The sequence below is a fragment of the Salminus brasiliensis genome, chromosome 19 (genome assembly GCF_030463535.1).
Source record: "Salminus brasiliensis chromosome 19, fSalBra1.hap2, whole genome shotgun sequence".
Taxonomy (NCBI): Eukaryota; Metazoa; Chordata; class Actinopteri; order Characiformes; family Bryconidae; genus Salminus; species Salminus brasiliensis.
Window position 1 is genome coordinate 26,902,074 of NC_132896.1, and position 22,055 is coordinate 26,924,128.

Genomic DNA, 22,055 nt, shown 5'->3' on the forward strand with positions numbered 1-22,055 from the left:
GGATGCCTCTCACCCTGGGCCGGAGTGACGGCTCCTGCTATGTAGCTTAATCCACTATGTAACTTTGTTGGATCGAGACCTGCACAGAGCTTCATAAAGCTAGCCACAGTTTACAATACTGTAATATCAAGCTGCAGCTGGACACTACTGGTGGCAATGAGACGCCATTCTCCATATTACTTAGGTTAGGATTCTTACATAATGCACATGTATATGAACGGGTTTCTTCTTTAACTGGGGGTCTCCTCCCTTTCTGCGTCATTTCTGCCATTGAGAACCCCGTATCAGACCATGTCTTCCTAATATGGGCAGAATGACTGCACACCTTCAGAGGTCTCTGAGGTTCGCCTGTTCTTCTCCCACCTACAGCTCCAAGTGTCAGGGCTGATCTCAGATCAGCGCACAGCACCACCTTTCCACCAGTCTCGACACTGAAGCGCCGCCTATGGGCTGCTGCTCTGGGAGTGGAAGGAGATAAGTAGGTGTGTTTGGGTCTGGCTCTTACTTCAGCTTGCAGACTTCAGCAGATGTTCTTCTGAGTCCATCCATCCATCCATCAGCCAGCCAGCCAGTCATGCTCCTGAGGCTCATTTTCGTCCTCCTCTCCGTGGCTGGTGAGTCTTTGAACAGTGCTGTGATGGTAATGTCATGGTCATTTTACGCCTGGTGGGTCTGTTTACCCTCCGATTTTGCTTCAGCATGTCCTCCAACCCGTTGCAAAGTTCGCCAGAATCAGCCTTAGTGTTCAGTGTTTGCTCAGTTCACCCTCTGCGACCAGTCGCTTGCAGTCGTGCTGAACAGTGCGGTGTTAATGAGCCCCGTGTTTCCCCTCCTTTCACTTCACAGCCTTGACCAGAGGAGCAGCCGTCCCTGTTGGGGCTAAAGCGGGAATGGTGGGTGGAACAGTATCTCCTCGTGTTGGCTCATGTCTCTTTGGTCTGCTGGTTGTTGTTCAGTGTTTATATGAACCTGCTTGTGTTCTTGTGTGTTTTTCACAGCCTAATTGTGAGGTGTACTTTCTCCCCATGTGCACCCGAGACTACGCCCCTGTGTGTGGATCTGACGGGAAGACATACTCGAACGAGTGCATGCTCTGCCTCGGGATGGCGTAAGTCCTCCATTAAGTGCATGGCGAGATGTTTAGAACCCCCCCCCCCTTTATATGGCCTTTCCCTGGTGGAAACCATTGATGCCTATAGTCCATAAAGGTGGTCTGTTGGCTGGATGCCTCAATGTAAATGATCCTAAATGTGTAACCCGGCTTTTTTTTAAGGTGAATTCCACTGATTGTTCAATATTTCTGGACAGTTTGGTTGTTGGGAGCTAAACAGAGTCATCCTGAGTGGAAATTTTATATGAAGGTGATGCACCAGGGGCAAATAATTAAGTGTCCAAAGCAATTAGTGGCCATACACTGATTTTGGAAAAGATATAGTGGTAAGTCTCTGGGGAAAGCTGGTATATTTGTATTTTTAAAAATTACATTTTGGGTCATTTCAAGACATTACTACATATTCATGACCATTGTGTATAACAACTTTGAGGTGATGAGTAATCCCTAATTCCCTTTGAATGTATTTTTTAACGGTACCTAAAGGTGTCCTACAGAAACCCAGTGGTCTCTAATGGCAGGCAGTTTCCATTTGGTTCCCTTTTTTTGTTTATTTTACCCCTCCCAAAATTCCAAAGTGAATAAGTGTGGTAAACTGATGGTTACTAAGATATAAAGCTCTTGCAAACTCATTCCTTCTTCTCTTTGTCAACAGGGAGCAAAAGGTCCGCATTAGCATAGTCAGTACAGGACGGTGTTGAGTCGCACGTCACCACACCTCACCATCCGCTGCATGTACAGTGTACGCCTGTATTGAGCATGAGTGGTAGCCCATTTACCATGCATCTTCTTAATGTGTCCCAAACCAGTGTTTTAATATGGAAAGTCTTGCTTTTTAACTGTTATGTCTGCTGTTGTCGTCTTGTTCCTTTTTGTTCTAACTTTTATTGTTAATTAAAGAATCTCAAGATTCCCTCTGTGGTGTTGGTTTTGTGTTCTACACATTGCAAACTCTGCTGAATTATGCTAGAAATGACCTTTATTCTTACATAACTTTAACTTGCCTGTGAAATGTTCAAAGGTAGCAGCTTTGCCTCTGTATTTGGATTGGGGAAATCCAATTTGACCTGACAAGCGAGTATGCTCCTGCGAAACCTGATGAGCTCGACCGGACAGGTCATATCAGGATAGAAAATAGACAGTGGATGTAGCGGTGCTCCAGAAGCAGGGCTGGGCACTGTTGTCTTGAATTGTCACTGCAGATTTTGTCCTACTAACTTGATGACCGACACTTGAGTACAACCCGCATGTTGTCAATGTCTGCAAAGTCTCATTCTCTGAAATGGCAACTTTTTTCAGAACTTTTTGGCCACTTCTATTGGTCCATTTATTAGGAAATTCTAAAGGCTAGCTGGTGTCAAAAGGTGTAAAATAAATTCAACCAAAAATGGATTCATTAGGTTTTAAAGGAATTAATTATGATCTTATCTCTGGTTTGAAATACACCAGACCCGGATTTTTGTTGGCTCCACTCCCTCCATAATTGCACAATTTCAGTTTCTCTGTGCCTGAGTCATACGGTTACACAAAGATCAAGTCCACACCTGAACACAGGTCTGTTGCATCAGTGTTTACAGATATTGCTCCTGGCGATCCACAACACGGTACATCTCTAAAATGTGCAGTGCCGTGGAGCCTCAGGAGCTGGATTGTAGAAACACTGTGTTGGTATATAGAAAACACAAAACCGTACCAAGCTGAAGGGCCTCCAGGACTGCACTAAGCAACGTTATGCAGTACCCAGTGGTATCCAAATGCACAATAATGGCTTTTATTCTAAATCAGCCATCCCCAACCTGGCTCCTACAGAGCTACCTGCGGACTTTAGCACCAACCCTGATATAACAAACTTGCTGGTGCAGTCGAATGCTCTTGAAAGCATTGGGTAACTAGATCGGGTTTGTTGGGGGTTGGCTATAACAAAACTCTGGCACATGACAAACTGTACAGCTTCTAGTTTTACCCATATCCTACTATGTATTTTATTTACAATGTTTGTGTTCATTTTCCCAACTCTTTATCCCTAGAATTAAACAGGCTGATTATATATATATATATATATATATATATATATATATATATATATATATATATATATATAATCAGATCCAAGGTTTTATATATATATATATATATATATATATATATATATATATATATATATATATATATATATATAAAACCTTGGATCTGATGGTGCTAAATTGCTGTAGGCTTAATGGTTGGATATATAAAAAGGGTTTTGTGATATCACTAAAACAATTAATTAAAAATGGGCTGTAAAAAGACTTTATTACATATCATTTTGGAGCATTTCTACTGGTCCACGGATCCTGATAATTTGACACAACATAAAGAATAACATGGTGTCAAAAAGTGAAAAATGATACACAAGGATGCAAGGTTTTTGTGTGACAGCAATGATAGATATGAGCTGTATGGGGTGGTAAATGATGAGTTTGTAAGCTTTAGCAATGCTTATATTCTTCATCACACTTATGTAAACAAGAACTTCCAGTTTTCCATATGGGCCCTTTAAGTACTTCACCTTGTTAGGAAGCCTGGAGAGACACCAATTGGTGTTGTACTTCACTTTAAATATTTTCAGCTTGGAGTCCATCTTGGCTTTCCTGTAGTTGACGCATGAAGCAGAGCGCCCCATTGGTGTGGTGAGTGATAGAAGAAAGGGAGGCGATGGAGTGGAGGTGTGTGACACGTAGTTGTACTGAAAAGTGTGGTATATAAAGGGTAAGAGGACCAAGAGGAGGAGTTTGGGGTATGGCCCAAAATAAGTTATGACATAACTATTATGACTCCATTAAAAGCTGTGAAGTGGTCAGTATTAATCTTTAAATGAGCCTACATTGAAAATGCCTGACATCATGCACAGTCATACTCATGAATTTTCAGGAATTTTTTTTTTCTAAATACTGAATAGATATTTATTGTACATTATTCCCATAATTAATGTTACAAGTTTTGACCTAAAGTGAGTCTGATTTGCTGTTTTGCTGTTCAGACCTTAAAAACAAGAATGAACGGGATCTGGGTTTCTAATGTTTGAAAGTCTTTAGTAAATTACTGGAGGATCTCTCTGGTGATTCCTTCAGCTAAAGAGAATGCATTTACTTTCTCATTACACCAGCACAATTCTACATAATCACACAGCCATAAAAAATAAATGAATTTTACAAAACAAAAAAAATGCCTTTCAATGCCTTCTGACATTGGGTTTCTGTAGGGGGCGCTGTTGTGTTTCTAGTGCCCACAAGCCTATTCCCAGTTAAGTGCAATAAATGTCCAAATGCATTAGAGGTCACCATACATATAAAGGGTTCTCTTTTATCATCTCTTTCAAAGGACAACTGCAAACATACACTGACCTTTAAAATACATTGACCAGAAATCACTGTTCATTATCTGTCTGATTCTTTTCTAAAAGATCCATCCCAGTGTCCTTCTGATGCAATTCATTATATTCCATAATTCCAATCTATACAAAACATATCAAATATGATTGTCAGCTTGTTAGGGGCTACTTTAGAGGCAAACGTCAAAGGCACTGAAAAATGTCTGAGCACAAATCAGACGAACCCCAAAAAAATATATATGTATATATATCTTCGGCTGCCTTTGGCTTCAGGCTTGAAATGCTAGGCAGGAGGGGTAGTGAGGAGACAAAGCTACATAGCAGTCCTGAAATGCAAGCTCATCCACAGTCAGACAGTACTGTGCTGCTCAGTTTGTTGAGGAAAGTGTGGGTGGGGGGTGGGTGGGTGGGGGGCGGGGTAAGGTTTTCACCCAATTATGGCCTGTAGGTTTTGATCACGTCCTTGATGGGTCTCCGGCAGATGGGACAGCAGGCGTTTATCTGCTTCTTCAGCTTCAGTCCGCAGTCGTTACAGAGGCACATGTGTCCACACGTATAAATGACCGTGTCCACCTCCTGATCAAAGCACACAGTGCACTCGCCGCTCTTGCTGCCCAGCGGTGTCTCTTGGAAGGAGAGGCTCGGTGAGAGGGGGGGACTGAGAGGAGAGCTGGGGGCTGTCACTGAGGAGAAACACACAGAACTGTCACATTCCAGCCGCCTGACTTTCCTCCTTTGTTATAGTGCAGCTTCAGGGTGGGCAATATGGCAAGAATACTGTATATCAAATTACTTGAGGGTGTTTTCATGATACACAGTATGATCCACAATGTTTAAAGGACCTTAACCAAGTCATCTCTTTGTTACTAAGTAGTTTTAACAGGTGCACTCTTAAACCACTTTTTGTTCCTTAAAGAATCATGGTTGTAATAGAAACCTTTAACCTTTTAAATAGTAAAAACAAATTTTACATGAAGCCAAGGTTCTTCTATCCATCCATCCATCTAGATCTGGCATACTGTATTAATGAAATCGGCAATGAGCTGATATATAGGCTGAAAACACTGGATCAGATAATTGTTAGATCCAGTCCTTTAACAAAAAACGCCCATTTTAAAGATAAATACTAGACTGGATTTAATATCATACTGCATAAGAAAAAGAGTACTGTTTCAATACCTAAAATATATTGAGAAATATATGATTTGCAATTTTATTTTAAATTTATCATGATAACAATAACAGTAAGCCATATTGCCTGACCTTAGATGGTAATATTGTAATATATATCACAAAGATCAGCCTTTTTCCAATATTGGGAAACAAAAATTTACAAACTTTCCTTATTTAATATGTTAATCTATTACAGCCAATCTTTTTGTATTGTATATATATATTTTTTAAAGATAAAAAAATATATCAGTTCAACTGATAGTGTACAATGTGGGCAGGTTATTTTTAGCTTTACTACACACAGAGACACTGCATTGGCATCTGTTTATTCCCATCCACTGAGGCAGAGTCTAGATGGAGCCATCACCTAACACAGATCCTGATACACTCTGGGTTAAAGGGAGGCTTTGTTCATTCTCACTCACCCAGTGAGGACTCAGAGGCAGATGAGGATCTATTGACACTGAAGGCCAGGTCAGAGTCACTGTCGTCAGACGTCGTTCCACGGGACACAGAGGGGGAGGTGGAGGGACTCTCCTGAAGAGTTCCTGGAAAGCATAGACATGGCTTCAGTATCAGCTTAAACCAGCTGTTCAGCCATAACTGTGCACATGAAAAATGCAATAAATGGCAGTTTCAAGCAAAGTATGCGCCTTATGCTGCAAGTATTCATGCTATGTACTGGCTGCATTGTGCAGCACAACAAAAAACACAAGCCGTCCAAACAGCAGGAAAATGCATTACACATCAGTGTCACAAGTCAAATGTGTGCAGACAGGGTCCATTTCTGGAATTCTGTGGCAAAGAATATCATATAGGACTTATGTCATGTTTAACTGTCTTCCCTCTATATGCACTGCTGACTGAACAATACATCAGCCTTCATAAGCTCACAGCCTGTTGTCCTGCTGTAAATCATGGTACTGCGCTCAAAAGGATTAGGGTTCTATTTTGAAAGAATTCCCTGCAGAGCGAAGTAGCATCCCAAAATAAGACTAAAGGACATGCCAGCAGTTAGTTCTGGGGGCAAAAAACAAGCCAGTGAGAAAAACAACTTAATGAGACTAGGCAGTATTGCCTACTCTTCACCATAGAAGAGCTTAAACTTTGGGGAAATGCTAGGATAATTTTTTTTATACCCTGCAAAATGCCCACTCCTAAAAAACGTCTGTTTAAAACATCTAGATCACTTGTCTAGGTATGATAAATGCTGGTATTTTGTATATATGTGGTGAAACCAAAGGACTAAGTGCACTAGCATTGAAAACAAATCAGATATTTACCATATAAACTGAGCATGGCACTGTATATTGTCACTGTCACACAAAAACCTCATATCTCCAAAAAATGGCAAATATTGGAGCTCATCCAACATTCTGACCTCAAAAATGTAGAAGAAAGCCTTCTTCCCTGGACAGTAGAGACAGTTTCTCCAACAAAAGCAGGTTAAACCCTTTTAAATACCCTTCTAGTTCCTGTAGAGGCATACTGCCAATAGAATATCACACTCTGGAGTAGATAACCATAAATCTATTGCCAACTGTGTTCTCTGGAGAGATCCAATACTTTTGGGATGAGTTGGGGAGGAGTTGGGAAGTTGGGGATGAGGTGAGGTGGGGTGGGGTGGTGATCATCCAACATTCTGACCTCAAAAATCTAGAAGAAAGCCTTCTTCCCTGGACAGTAGAGACAGTTTCTCCAACAAAAGCAGGTTAAACCCTTTTAAATACCCTTCTTTCCTTTGGAAGAAACTATGAGTAAGTGGCTGTCCCAATACTTTTGCCCATGAAGTGTAAGAGATACAGCAAAATACTGCCTGCCTGGTAGACCACAAGGATTGACTCTGGAGTGCCCTGCACACTTTGCAATAAATAAGACTTTCCTCATTTGAAGAGAGTCTGATGTAGCAGGATGAACACTGACATGTGCAGAGAGGGTTACTTCAGGACTGGGATCAGTGGTTCTTAACTACAGTCCTGAGTCTAGTTTCCTTATCCCAACACATGAGAATCAGCTCATCATGGTATTATCAAGCAACTATACATGCTGGAATTAATGTTTTAAGACAGAGGACACTAACTGAGTAATTGTGCAGTGCAGTGTGTCCCCAGCAGTGGAGCTCTAGCTGATTACTCTGGCTGGTCACTGTGTTAACACTTGCCTAATATCCTGAGTCGGTTGACAGCGCCATGCAGGGCAAAGAAAGCCCACAGCACTTGTGAGGAGTCGACGCACAGAAGACGTCCGCGGGACACTCCGTTCACACCATGATGCACCTCTCCGTTGGCCAGCAAGGTGAAGCTGAGCACATCGCCTGGCCCAGGCACCGGGAAGCCCCTGTACACCACCCAGTACTCCTTGCGGTCCAGAAGCACGTCCGGGTCGGCCGGCAGCTCACCGGCATGGAGCGTGCCCGGGTCACAGGAAGTCATCCCAAAAAGTAGCGCTCCGAAGTAGGGCAGCCCCAGGTGGCCCACCTCCACATACAGGGTCTCGCCAACACGTAGAGGCCTGTCGCTGAACACCAGAGTCCGGCTGCTGTCCAGGAAGTGGACGCAGGCGACGGCTCGATCGTTGGACAGAACTACGTCAGCCCCCCGCACGGGGTGAAAGTGCAGATCGGTGTCGAGGGCCGGGAGCGGGCCACGGGTGGCCCTCTGGATGCTGAAGGAGGCAGAGGAAGAGGAGGCAGATGTGACGGAGGGGGAAGAAGAGGAGGAGCAGCAAGCACTGAGCTGATTGTAGCCGCCAAGCTGAAGGGTGGCCATCTTGGCGGCCGCGGCCTGGTTCGTCTCCAGCTGGTTGTTGCTGTAGTTGGCCGAGTCGTGGTTGCTCTGGGGCAGGTAGGCGCTGAGGCGCGCTGCACTCAGGCAGCTTGTGCCCACGCTCTCGGCAAATGTGCTCTCTGAAAGAAGGATGATAAAATCAGTGACTCGGTCATTAGGGCTTTAGATTTATTCTGCTCCAAAAACACGGAACATGACTTTTCAAAGGAAAATTGTTAATAACCGGAAATTACTTAGTTTCAACACAGCAGCAAAACACATGCAAATTTCACCTTCTATTTAAAGAGCTTAATGACTCTCCACTCTCCTTCAGGGTTCTGGATTGAGGGCCGCAAAGATCCTTGTTCCCTGACTAACACTGACTAAAACAATTGCTCTAGCTAGTCTAGAGCTAAAGTTAGCAAAGTGACATGAAGGTATGAAGGGTTATTGAAGTAAAGGGTTATTTGGTAAATAGAGTGGTTCTATATAGAACAATGCAAACCCCAAGTATCGTTTGAATGCTTAAATGGTTCTTGGCCTGGTAAAATAGTTCTTCAAGCAGGAGAACCTCTTGTATATTCAGAATCGAACAGATTCCAGTATTGCTATGAGTGAAAGAAATCTTTTCAGTACTACACCAGTGCTACAACACCTTTTCTTTTCCCATACCGATATTGAAACCTTGAGTATTGTTCAATACTAATAGAAATATCAATGGTCATAAAGTTAATAAAATCATTAGGATACTCTTTTGAAAAAGACTTTTTTCTTGTCTACACTCATAAACAATCAGTGTATCAGCCAGTGATTTTGACACCTTTTTCCGTAATTCCATTGGTGCTACTCTTTAACTACTTCACGCGACGCTGATTTAAATCATATTGTGTTGTGAAATCAGACCAGCTAATCAAAGCACACACCCTGACTGACAAGCTAGACACAACATTTGCATGCGTCTGGTTTTGCTCCACTGACAGACTTGCAGCCTCCCAGAATATCAGTCTCAGTAGCGCAAGAACACTCACTCTCCAGGGATACAAGGCGGCCCTTACCAAATATGGACAGGGTTCCCAACGAACAGAAGATAAACAACGTCACGGAGCGTCGGGGAGAGAGAGAGAGTCACTGGATTGTATCTGGTTCCTTGGTTACCTTTTGGCCTCATATGTGCTGTGTGCATGTATGTGTTTCAGCACAGGACACAATTCCTCTTGTTGCTAAACGCGCTAAAGCCGTCAGTCTGTCAAGGTGTAATAGTGACCTAGGCCACCTCTGTCATCATGACGTCTGTTCTCTTGGCATTCAGCCCCCTTGCACCACTCAGGGCCCCTTCACAAGTAGTTGAGGCTCTGCTAGGAGTGTCTTATCAGGAGTGTCTTAAAAGCTCTTGAATATGCTGCTATCCTAATTGTCTTGCACTGCCGCCGCTGCTACTTTTATGAAGCTAGAATAAACCAGATAGCGGGCTTCTGCTGCTGGGAACTTCCCTGAGCTGGAGCATTAGACGCATGTCTATACCAGTGCTTTCCATACCACTATACCAGTGCTGTCTATACCACTGCTACCCCTACCCAGTATATATTGGTGTTTTCTAGTTGGGTGGTCGAGCAATATTGAAATATCGACACTTCTGATCCTGATGTTTCAGCGTAAGCATCAATCCTTATCTGAAAGTACTGATTTTTCCTAAGTATTTAGTTTAAGTATTAAATTGAATACTCGCAAAACACAAAAGTGAGAAAAATATTGTGGGAACTAATTTTTTCTTTTCACCATCTCTTTTCTTTATAATGTTTTTTTATGGAATAGTGAGTTATAAATCATAAAGAATTCCCATTTTACACACACACACTAACAAAGTATAAGCATCACTATTGGTATGAGGATACTAGCCTTGCCATTCATTCCTACTGGATCAAGAAGGAAATTGTGATAGTGGTATAACCCCTGTCTCTTCCAACTAGACTCTAGACTGCAGTGGGTGGGTTGGAGCCAACCACTATAGTAAATGATCTACTCTAAGCACACTCTGTTCTGTCCTTAAAAACAAGAACGTGACCAGACGCTCATGTTCAACATCTGTTTAACTACATAACATGTTACATTTCTCCCAGACTTTGTTCACAAGCTATTGAATTTAATCTTAATCTAGACTGTCTGAGGCATCTGCAAAACATCACTACAGAATTAGGGCTGGGTATTGTTCAAATTGGTTCGATACTTATACCATTACAATACTTTTTCTATACGTTATTTTGAATATAACAAATATATGCAAGTAAAAATGTACTATATCTATCGTAAAAATGCAGTTTTACAAATATAATGCATTTTTTGTTTATCTGAATTATTTTCTCATTTTTTAATATTTAATAATAAGGATTCCAAGTTTTCCAAGTTCCAGCATGGTACATGTTGAAGCCAATCAGCAGTCTAGATGGTGATAAGACTGACTATTTAGGTATTGACAATTGATATTAAAAATCATATCAGTTTTTAGTTTTAAAATTAACATAATTTGGGTGTTACCATAAACAATAGTACCCAGAAATAGGCAGCAAATTATGAGTACATTAGGGAATCTGCCATCACAATAGAGACTTATTAAACAATGAGTTATTATGATAATTCCCATAGTTAAACCACAGTGTTAAAATTACATTAAGATGAGATATCTTCTTTTACTTTCTGAATGAAACCTTAGTTAGCGTAAAATGACTAGGCCTATCCACCCTGCAGCATTGTTGTAATGAATGGTAAACATCCTCAAGGTGCATATTTAAGCCTGTCACTCTGGAACAACTTCATGCAGAACATAGAGCTGTAGTTTGTTTAAGGTGCTTTATGGGTTGAGAATACTTAGCTTCTCAAACTCCTCTCCTAGTAACAAATGACCTCCTACTGCAAGAAAAACAGGATTTATTAGCATTACAGTACAAGTGTAAGGGCTACTCACCAAGCAAGGTGACCTCCTGCGTGATGCCATAGATGTCGATGATGGCCCAGAGTGGGCAGCCCACACTCAGTCCACAGTGGAAGAGAATGGGCTCACCTTCATTAATGGCATAGAAGACACGTCCGTGCCGGTCAGCCCAGAAGGCCAGCACGTTGTCCCGGGTGGCCAGTCTCTCTGGCAGAGCTTTTGCCCAGTACCCTGGCCGGGTCACTAGGTCGGGACACGCATACTTTGGGATTTCAGTCGAGGCCAGCTCGCCAGGGTCTAGGCTAGTGAAACCGAATCGCAGCGCCCCACTCCAGCCGGTGTGAACCCCGGAGAGACGCAGGCGCACCTTCTCGTAGAGGCGCACGGGCCGCTGACTGAAAGTGATGCCGTTACAGAAGCTGTTCTTGCGCGTGGCACGTCGCAGCTGTGCATCCAGGCGGATGTTCTTGCCCTTGGCCTGAGGATGGAAGCGAGGTGACTCCAGGCTTGCTGGCTGCTGGGTGGAGGTGCGTCGTTCCACCGCCACGGCTCCATGCTGTAGGGCGTAGTACTGGCGACTGGCCACTGGGCGGTGCTGCAGGCTCGCATCTGCTGGACAAAACAATGAGGCTTGTCAGAAACCGTGGGAAGAGAAGAGCACAGTGATGCCACTTTGATACAAGGAAGAAGACAGTACTTATGGTAACGCCTTGATAACAGCAGATTGTTACATACAAATTTCAAGGCCAGGAGAGAAAGTTTAACTGCTTAAACTCTCTGGAGTCCTGTGGGAGTTCCTTACTCTCATAACTGCATGACTGCAACTAGTTTCGTATTCAATATTATATCTATAGACTAATTACTGAATAAAAGTTAAGGATTTGAAAAGCACAGTTCAACAACATGCTATGACTGTTCCTTAGTTTTTTTTATCTTATGATGTATGACATCAACTGGTGAAACTCCAAATCCCTCAAGATTTTTACACAATGTCCCATTAACCAAAACACACTGTATTGTATTTACAAAGGTTCGTCCGGTAACCTTCTTCAATTGGGGCAGGAGGGGAGGGAAAGAACGTTCCCACAATGCTCCCTCTCTCCTTCCGACATCCCACACATCTGCTAAAGCCACGCTAGATAAATACACCCTCCTAATGAACAACATAAGGTGAGCATTTGCCTTTCACCATGAACTTGGTGCTCAAGGGCATGGAAAAGGCATTACCCCAGGAACAATGGCATACCAGCAGTGGCACTAAAGGCCACGGTGATGACAGCACTGACAGATCTCCCACCAGCCAAGGCAAACATAGCTCTATCAAATCGCAGCAAATCAACAGCAGTAAATAACGGCACAATTAGGCTGTCCACTGTGACCAAATGGTCTCAATCAAAAGACAGGTGAGGCCAGAAAATGAAGACCAGTTTGAGCAAAACTTGCTTCCAAACCACTGATAGAAAAGGAAATTTTTGAAAAAGACTTCTGCGTAATTAAGTCGTAAGGACGTAAAAAAATCCTTCAGAGAGGTTTAGTGAGAAAAACGTAGGGAGTCAGAATTTGTTAATAGCGCCAAATGTCACCCTACAGAAAGCTACGATACAAGATTGTTATGTTAACTGATGCCTGACACACTGTTTTATGATAGCTTCTAGATAAGGTTTAAACAACATAATCTAGGGTAAAAGAATTATCATTCAATTACAATCAGATTTATTACGCTTACTGTGTTTATTCATTATAATGAACAGATTTGAGACTATTTTTGCATGATCAACCTACATATAAAACTAGAAGACACATTTAGAGTAGGTTCAGTTTTATTTCTGAATTAAATATTAAAAAGGCTTTATCTGCACAGTAGACACTGGGTACACTGGTTCCCATCACCACCACTAAAATAACATATGAGTTATGTTTCTCACAAATTGACAATTTTGTATTACACCCCTCTAAATGACTCTGTTTACATCCCAAAGAAATAATTTCTTTAAAACCATGGAAAAGCACATCAGCAGTGTTCTAACATTCAGTTATGTTGCGTCCATTTATGGTGTTATAGGTGTGGGCAATATGAAGACACACTGTCGCTATCATTATATCTACCATAATACATTATGTCACAATATGCATGATGAGAAAATCATGGATATATTCAGTTCTCAAAAGCTGACCAACTTGATGTTTTTAGTAAACCATTAAACTCAAATTCCAGAATGTGGGCCCTTACTTACCGCCATCAAATGGCATAATTTACATATAAATTAGTAATATTTATATAATTATAATATTCCCTAAATAATTAGTAGCTACCAAATGATGAGCCTTAAAATAACAAATTTAGATTTAATAACAGGACTAGGATTTATGAGGTTAAAAAGATTGGTCTTGCATTACAGAATTTAGTGCTAAATGTGCTAAGCTACTCCAAGTTATCAAAACAAAAGAAAATATCATGATCCATAACTGATCAGCCATAACATTAACACCACTGACAGGTGAAATGAAACCCATAGATTATCTTTATCTACGTATTTCTGACAAGGGCTAAATTTTGTGATGTCAAGACGACTGGGTCAGAGCATCTCCAAAACATCAGTCAGGTCTTTTTCTGTTTTTTTCTGGTTTGCAGTGGTCAGTACCTACCAAAAGTGTTCCAAGAAAGGACAACCGGCGAAAGGGGCACAAGGCTTAATGACGCGATCCATGGAGACCCCACCTCACAGCGTACAGGACTTAAAGAATCTACTGATGCTAACGTCTTGGTGTCAGATACCACATGGCACTGAGCATGCTGAGAACTGTTGTTGCAACACAAGAGGGAACTATTCAGTATTAGACAGATGGTGTTAATGTTATGGCTGATTGGTGTGTACACTCTTTAGTAAAGGCAATAGTTCTGTGTTGGACCATAACAGAAATGGGTTCTACTATAGTTCCAAGTCAAATTACACTGTTCAGTACTGTATAGATCCATTTTTGCTTAGAATGTATAGAAGCAAATGTCTTCCTGTATCATGATGTTATGTTATTGCTATATCACCCAGTCCATGCACATGTATTTCACTTACTGCCAAACCCCAGTAAATGATCACTAGACAATCGCACAGTCACAAAGAGTTACTTTTAACAGCAGGACCTGGGCATTCCGGAGGCGTGCTCCAATACTCACCGCTCATTGTTTCCTGACATAAGGGGGATGATTTGGTGTGACTGGATTACTGTTTATCACGAACCAGTTAGTAAGACATTAGCCCTAATTATGTTCAAAACCATGATGTAGCAGTCAAAAATGTGAGAACATCTGTAGCATCTGCAACGTCTCAGATGAATTCAGCAGTGCCCGTCTGAGAGTGGGTTGTAACAGTTATACTGTCATTTAGTTGCTCTAATTTCACAAAGAAAGTAAAGATTTCTGTGACCAAAAGGTGAAGGAAAGGGCTTAAACCATGGTACCTTTGATGGCAGGCCACCCAATGTTTAGGAGCAAAGGTATAAGTAAAATAAGGTAACGCTGAATATTTGGTTGCATACACTAAGTGTTCAAATGTTTGTGGACACCCCTTCTATTGAATACATTCCCATCTACTCTGTAGAAAAGTATTGCGTGGGCTAGCCCCATAGGGGAGTTAGGGAGTTAGGGATATGGTGGGGTGGGGTGGTGATCATCCGACATTCTGACCTCACTAACAGTCTTGCTGCTAAATGCCATCAAATCCTCACTGTAATCTAGCAGAAAGCCTTCCCTAGACAGTAGAGACAGTTACTCCAACAAAAGCAGGACTATTTTAATCCCCTTGATTTCAGAAGAAACAATGAATAAGCAGGTGTCCCATAACTTTTGTCCATATGTCCATATCTCTTGCTTGCAATACCTACACCAAGCTGAAGACCCAGTAACATCACCAAACTGTTGAATTCTTCCTTTGTGATGCATCACCAGGCTTTCAGCTGGTTGTTGTTTTGGAGGGGAAACTCACCAGTCATGCTAGTCACGATGCAATGATACATCACAAGTGGGGAACCCTAAGGGTCTTTTAGGCCTTCAGACAGAGCCTAATGATTTCTGGGAATTTACTGATGTGTGTCACTGACTGTGGATGGTGTAGTGTAGTGGGTAACAGAATAATCTTCTCTGTGACAGAGTAGGGTTCGACTCCCTCTGGCAAGACTCCTACAACTACATTCACTTACCAATGTAACACGACTTAAATGGAAGTCAAATATCACTATATGGCAGCTCAGTCATGTTTCCTTGTACACTTACTGACCTGACCATATTTAATTACATCAGTGTTTCAGAGTAACATCACTAAAGTTAACATTTACTACTATATTTATTTATATATACAGCAAAGCATCATAGATTCTCCTTTGACAATGTTTTCTTCTTTAACCCTTTAATGCAGAAAGGCTTGTTACACACTATGTCTTATTATTCCATAACTACAGGACTTCTGTACAAACTGGTGAGGCTATTCTTTGGTAATAGAAGTTTGTAATAACACTTACAGCCCTTCAGCAATCCATAGGCTGTTTAAGGGGTTAAAACCATCTCACTTCATCTCCAGCTTTGAAGTAGCTGGCTGAGCCTTCTTATGATGACTTCAGGCTTTCAGCAGAGTGCAGGGATGGACTGTTTACTATATACACGGATACATTTGTAAACCAGAGATGGTGCCACACCTTCACCCACCACTTTTTCTCTGACAAGACATAACAAGACAACTGGGGAACTGTGTTTACTGTGATTACAACTGACAATCAGCCCTAACGTACATACACCCTCTATTCTAAAGCATACATACAGTAATTTGTCCTAGCTAACATCTCTAAAGAACATCAAATCCTATTTAGGGTAGCATTTGAGAGTAGTCGTAAGAAGCTGATTCAGTACATCAGTTCAACACTGCTAAAAACTGTTAAAGCACTCACTAAAATAACGAGTTGGGTCTCTAACACAAAATCATGGTTGCTTTCTTTATTTTGCTAAATGTTCCTCTCCCAAGCTGAAATGGAGATCTTGATTGGTATTGCTGCTGAGTTTGACTGCTCTTCATTAGACAGCAGTAGACAGCAGAACTTCAACAGCTACAGCTAAATGAAGGGCTTTTGAATGAAGTTTTCACACTTGTAAGTCTGCACTCTGCCGATTCTGGGCTTGTGAGAGGGGCTCATTATCACGGGGAAGTTTTATCCGTTAATTTTTATCATATTTCATTATTTTACTTGGATACAAACACTCAACAGGCAGGGAGCGGCGCTTTCTGGAGTTTCTGGTATTTCACCATGAACGAATACCTGCAAACAAGAAGCCATTCTCACGGAGGTTCATAGGCATGCAGGCAATATGTTGAAGCAGTCACATGACAAAATGAACCAATCACGCAACTCCACACATAGCGCTGAGATAAGATAAGTTATGTATGATAATCCTTTATCAGTCCCATAGTGGGGAAATTCAGTGTCACAGCAGCAAGGGATAGCAAGACACTCAGTTACAGAGAGTAGATAAATTAGCAATATATATACATTATAAATAATAAAAGTCAAACACTCCGAAGAACAATAGTATTTACAGATGTGGATTTTCAGTGTATAGCTTCAGATCGAAGCAGTTAGCTTGAAGCAAACCCTAGACCACCAACGTCAGGAGCCGCTACCGGGCTAGAAAAGAGCTTTCACACTGGACCAAACATACCGAATTAACAGGGTTAACAGACATTGTATGTAATGGTAAATGTAGCATGTGGAGCTTGAGAAAATCCATCTAAACTCATTTTCCACAGGATGTGACAGAATATTTACCCACATGTCGAGTCACACACAGTTAATATAAACTGAGGATATTTTTATGGCTTGTTTTACAGAAGGTATTTCTACTGATGCAGGAGTAAATGGCACAAAAATGTCCGGAATGGCGCATTCAGACCGGACTAAAGTCACTGGGAAACTGTGTAATAATTACATTACCCCGCCTCCCCATGTAAAACTAATCCTGTCCTATAAAAGATTTGTTGCCAAAAATGTTAGCTTAATGCTAAAATACCACTAGAGCCCTACAGGGGGTCTGGCAAGGTGGGCTTTTCTTCGTTTTCTGACCACATTTCTACATTTTACAAGGCCTAGTTCTAATGTTAATGCTTTAACACCGTACAACCTTGTTACACAATTCAATATTATACAGTAAGTTGCGAGTTTGTATTTCTAGGTGTAAACTGTGCAAAAAAAAAAAAATACAGCCACAGACATCTCTTGGATCTTGGACTGTGTAACATAAAACAGCCAATCAAGATCAGAATCAGAATCTCTTTATTTCACCAAGTATGTTACACATACAAGGAATTTGTCTTGGTGAGAGCAACACGTATGACGAGTAACAAAAAAACACAGAACACAGTCTTAAACTAAAGGAAAAAGACACTAAACAATAAATAGGGTAGGGGATAAATTTAAAAAGTAAAAAGTACTAAAGGTAATAAAGGTACTAAAGATACCAATAGTAATAATAATAATAATAATAATACCATAGTTTTCCTGCAACTGCTGCTTTTGCTTTCAGTACTCTTTTTTCTGTATTTCAGAGTTGATGTTAACCATCATTCGCTTCACAAGGTTTTTCCACACTTTAGTTTCACATGTAATTTCTACCAATAACCTCACTATTGTAAAAGACCAGAAACTAGCACAAAAAAGGAAGCTTGTGCTACTTTTTTAATTTTCCATGGCCAGGAACAGCTTTAGATAAAAAGCCGTCTGGCTGCGTAGATAGTGTTGAAGGCCAAAGGTCTGTTTCATAAACATAGCTGAGGTGCAAGGCATAAAACACTGGAGTCGCCTCCTCACAAGCTGTGTGATTTAGGGACCTTTTCCGCCACTCTGCGAGCAGGCAAAGGCGAGATGAGAGCCGTGAACTGCACTTGCGAAGCAGAGCGCGGTTTCGCTCGCCTTCCAAATATAGATCTGCCTGATCTGACGGCAAATCTGCGCTGTGGCAGACGACGATGCTGCAGTCCACTCCTCTAGCGCCTTCGCTCCAGCACACATGGATACAGGCCTCATGCCATCTTGTCACATTTCTGTATGAGCAAATGCTGCAGGCTTCAGCAGGCTCTGTGTCAAAACCAGGCTTCAGCAGCAAAAAAAGAAGACCATCACAAGAAAATGGAGAAGTCAAGAGGTTTAGGAGCCTACAACCGCATTCCCAAAGTCAGTGTCTATTCTGGATTGCTACAGACAAAGATCTGCTAACATGTAAATGTTCTACAATAATGCCAATAATGCAAAACTGGTGAGCTTATGGATCCACATAGACTACATAGACAAAAGCATTGGGACACCTGCTTATTCGTTGTTTCTTCTGAAATCAAACGTTTTAACCCTTCAGACCATGTATCCCACACTAAATCACTGTCACAGTTAATATTAATTTTTTATGGGCCCTAAAATAGAACCCTGGGGTACTCCACAATATACGCTGAAACAAACTATTACTAACGAATTCACAGTTTCTGCATGAAGATTAATGACTTAATAATAAACGTAGGGCTCAAGCGGGTAAATAAAAGTTGATCCTTTTCTTGTTAGAGTAACTGTCTCTACTGTCTCTAAAAATCCATATATAGACAGATATTGTGGAGTCCTAAACAGATACAGACACAGGTAGTGGTTTTGTGTTACAACCCCTACTGCCTAGGTTGAACTATTCTCTGCCCTAACACCTGATCCAGCTCATCGGGTAATTTTTAGACTCTTCACAAGCTGGATCATGTCTGTAGGGGGCAAAGAATACCTGAAATTGTGAATGTTGAGAGAACTATATATATATATAAAGGTTCTAGAAGTAACTGTTAAATTAGTACAGGACGTTTAGATGATGTAATAGTTCTTTGAACCTGTAAAAGCTTCATCACATTTCCAAATCTCTTTTTTAAATGATTCTTTAGGGAACTATAAAGAAAAGGTTCTTTTATGGCATTTTCTCATAAGAGTGTATGTTTAATATCAGGTCTCTGTTATTGAGCGCATCATTGTATTCCTAGAGTGTAGCCCACACCATTAACATACGCAAACGTAACATTAAGAGCCTTGAACAACAACTGTTATTGATGCCGCATGGTGAGTTTACCCAGGGAAATGAACCCTAGTCTGCTACAGGGAAGGTGGTCTTCTTTTAATTTACTTAATCTTAAGATGTTTTCCTTAGCTAAAAATGCTAAAATGAGCTCACATAGCTAACTAGTGATGGATATTCTGAATAAGTAGCCTATAAAGCTGAAATATTGAGAATGCTTAAAAGATAACTGATTGCCTCTCTGTTTCTAAGTAAAACTAACTGGTTACGTTGACAAGTCTTATAGACGAAAAGCTCCATTTTGGCCTCATCAAGCCAAAGAACCTTCTTCCAGTTGACCTTGGAGTCTCTCACACCTTTGGGTGATCTGTAGGCAAGTTAAAGCTTTGACTGGTGAAGAACATGTGCAACAGTAGTTATCACCAGCCATCTCAGCTGCTGAAGCTGTTAATTCCTTCAGAGCACTGGTATCTTGGAGGCCTCCTTAACTAGTCTCCTTTTTGCACAGTCACTCAGGCCTGCTCTTGGCAGATTTACACATGTGCCATATTTCTTCATTTGTCTCCATCCCCTGACTTATACTCTTCAATAACCTTGTCTCTGAGATGCAAGGAGGGTGCCTTTGTCCTCATGGGTGTTTTTGCAGCCAGGAATACTGATTACCCAATGACTGGACCTTCCAGACAGGCGTCTTCACACTACAATCACTTCAGACACATTAACTGCACTCGGGCGATCTCCATGTTGGCAAATGTGTGCATGAGAAGTTTCATATCAGTATTGGTCAAGAATTCCCACCCCTAATTTTTTGTATTTTGTTCTAACCAGTTTAAAACCGCTGTAGTTGTTGAAATGTTAAATATTGCTTAGACCCGTAGTGAATAGACTGATCTTTCAGTCCACTTCTGATCCCTGATCCTGATACCTTTTGTCTATTTAAGACAAATAGAAGACAGTTATATTCGTCTTATATTGTAAAAGACCATTTGGACATAATGCTCTAGTTGGCACGTCTAAAAGAAAAAAACATCTTGCAAGAGAACTCGCCCCATGATGTTTCCACGAATGCTAAGTTAAAAAATGACGAAACTGAGAACAAGGCTCATTGCTCAAAAGTTCAGCGAGGAGGTGACAACAAAGCAGTTTTTGTTATGGCAGCCATGCTACTTTGTCTGAAACTTTTTTGACAACCAGAGAAGTGGCAAACCTCTTTTGTGGCACGAGGTAGAAGAGTCTGTAGGGTCCGTATTTCATTTTATTAAATGGGAATGACACTAATGTTTCATCATGTCTGCACAAGATGCTACCGAGATTTTACCATCCTTCACCCACTGTCATAGGCATAGCAGTCATTCACGGTTTCGAATGAACTGGACCCGGGACATCACAGATGCCACATGACAGGATTTGCTGCACGTATAAGTAAGCGAGCACAACAGTCAGCTGTAGCAGGAGTGCAGAGCAATCATCATGGGCAAAGGATGGGATTTGACAGATGTCCAAAAGGGCATGATAATAGGGTACCGGTCGAAAAGCTGTAGCATCTTGGAAATCTCTCTGTTGACTTTGTTTATCCTAACCATGCAATTGTTGGAGAATGTCTGCAATGTTGGTGAAATTCCAGTGTAAATGAATGCCAGTTCATAATGCCACTTTGCTTCTCCAATGGTCAAGCTGGACCACAGCATATGTTAACCTTGCCATAGCCAAAAGTTGAAGCAGAGCAATTCATGTAAATCTCACCAACAGTGAGCGACCCAAGTCCTGTGCTTACAGCCAGGGAACGTGACAACAGAGGCACTAGAGAGTGGGAAAGCAATCTGGCCAAGGACAGTTCAGCAGGGCGGCACTTTAATGTCTGCGATAAGCTCCCCCCTGAGGACTAACACACGTGATGTAGTCTTGTTTATCTTTAGAGACAGTGTGTTGCATTGTAGTGGGAAACGTCATCACTGGATGAGACTTTTCGTGTGTTTTCTCCCCCCACAAAATGCTCAAATACCTGTACTGCATACCCTAGTTATCAGGCTTTGTATGTTAAAGAAACTTGCAGAAGCCTTGTACAGTGACTCGGCCCATGCATATTTATTTGGAACATATCAAATGCAACTCAAAGCATTCTATCCATAACTGTACATCAATTATCCATGAGCGAGGCCTATCACAGGGCTTTTCTGCCACCAAAATCTTCAAAGAAACCATTGTATTTCACCCTAATGCACATCTGCTTATCATTTTGAATGCAGTGTTGCTAGTCACGTACATACTAAATCATTTAACGGTGCTTTGTGTTGTGGGGAAATATGTTCATCATTCAAATATCAGCGGGGACTATTAAACGCAATTACTCCATGCACAATTGATTACTGGAGGGTGGGGACAGTACACAACGAGGGCTAATGGGTAGCAGTCTATAGCTGTGCTCCATCCAGGGGCATTAAAACAAACATTACATTCAGCAGAGGTCACCAAGTTAGCGGACTAACGTTATGCACATAAACCCGCTCTTTGAAGAAGTTGTTTTGAAGCCTGCTCTGGACGATTAAAATGTAGAGTCAGGTCCAGAAGTATTTGGACAGTGAAACAGTGCTTGTAACTGTGTCTCTGTACACCACCTCAATGGATTTGAAATGAAG

General features: G+C 41.4%; 2 protein-coding genes across 4 annotated transcripts in view; one reads left to right on the forward strand and one right to left on the reverse strand.

Annotated features, from left to right (window-relative positions):
- Nucleotides 1-336: 336 nt before the first annotated feature.
- Nucleotides 337-2,024, forward strand: LOC140540903 (trypsin inhibitor ClTI-1-like). The gene is made up of 4 exons (XM_072663359.1): nt 337-614; nt 847-893; nt 999-1,108; nt 1,767-2,024. The coding sequence occupies exons 1-4, from the start codon at nt 575-577 to the stop codon at nt 1,810-1,812; spliced, it is 243 nt and encodes an 80-aa protein (XP_072519460.1). The 5' UTR covers nt 337-574; the 3' UTR covers nt 1,813-2,024.
- Nucleotides 2,025-3,384: 1,360 nt separating this feature from the next.
- Nucleotides 3,385-22,055, reverse strand: part of neurl1b (neuralized E3 ubiquitin protein ligase 1B) — a 53,085-nt gene continuing 34,414 nt past the window's right edge. For 2 of the 3 annotated variants that reach the window (XM_072663646.1, XM_072663648.1), the window contains exons 2-5: nt 11,379-11,954; nt 7,816-8,559; nt 6,080-6,202; nt 3,385-5,164 (exon numbers count right to left, since the gene is read on the reverse strand). In XM_072663646.1, coding sequence (XP_072519747.1) covers nt 4,917-5,164; nt 6,080-6,202; nt 7,816-8,559; nt 11,379-11,954 — 1,691 coding nt within the window. In that variant the 3' untranslated portion in view covers nt 3,385-4,916. Of the gene's footprint in view, nt 5,165-6,079; nt 6,203-7,815; nt 8,560-11,378; nt 11,958-22,055 lie in introns of all 3 variants that reach the window. The other variant, XM_072663647.1, reaches the window with a different exon arrangement.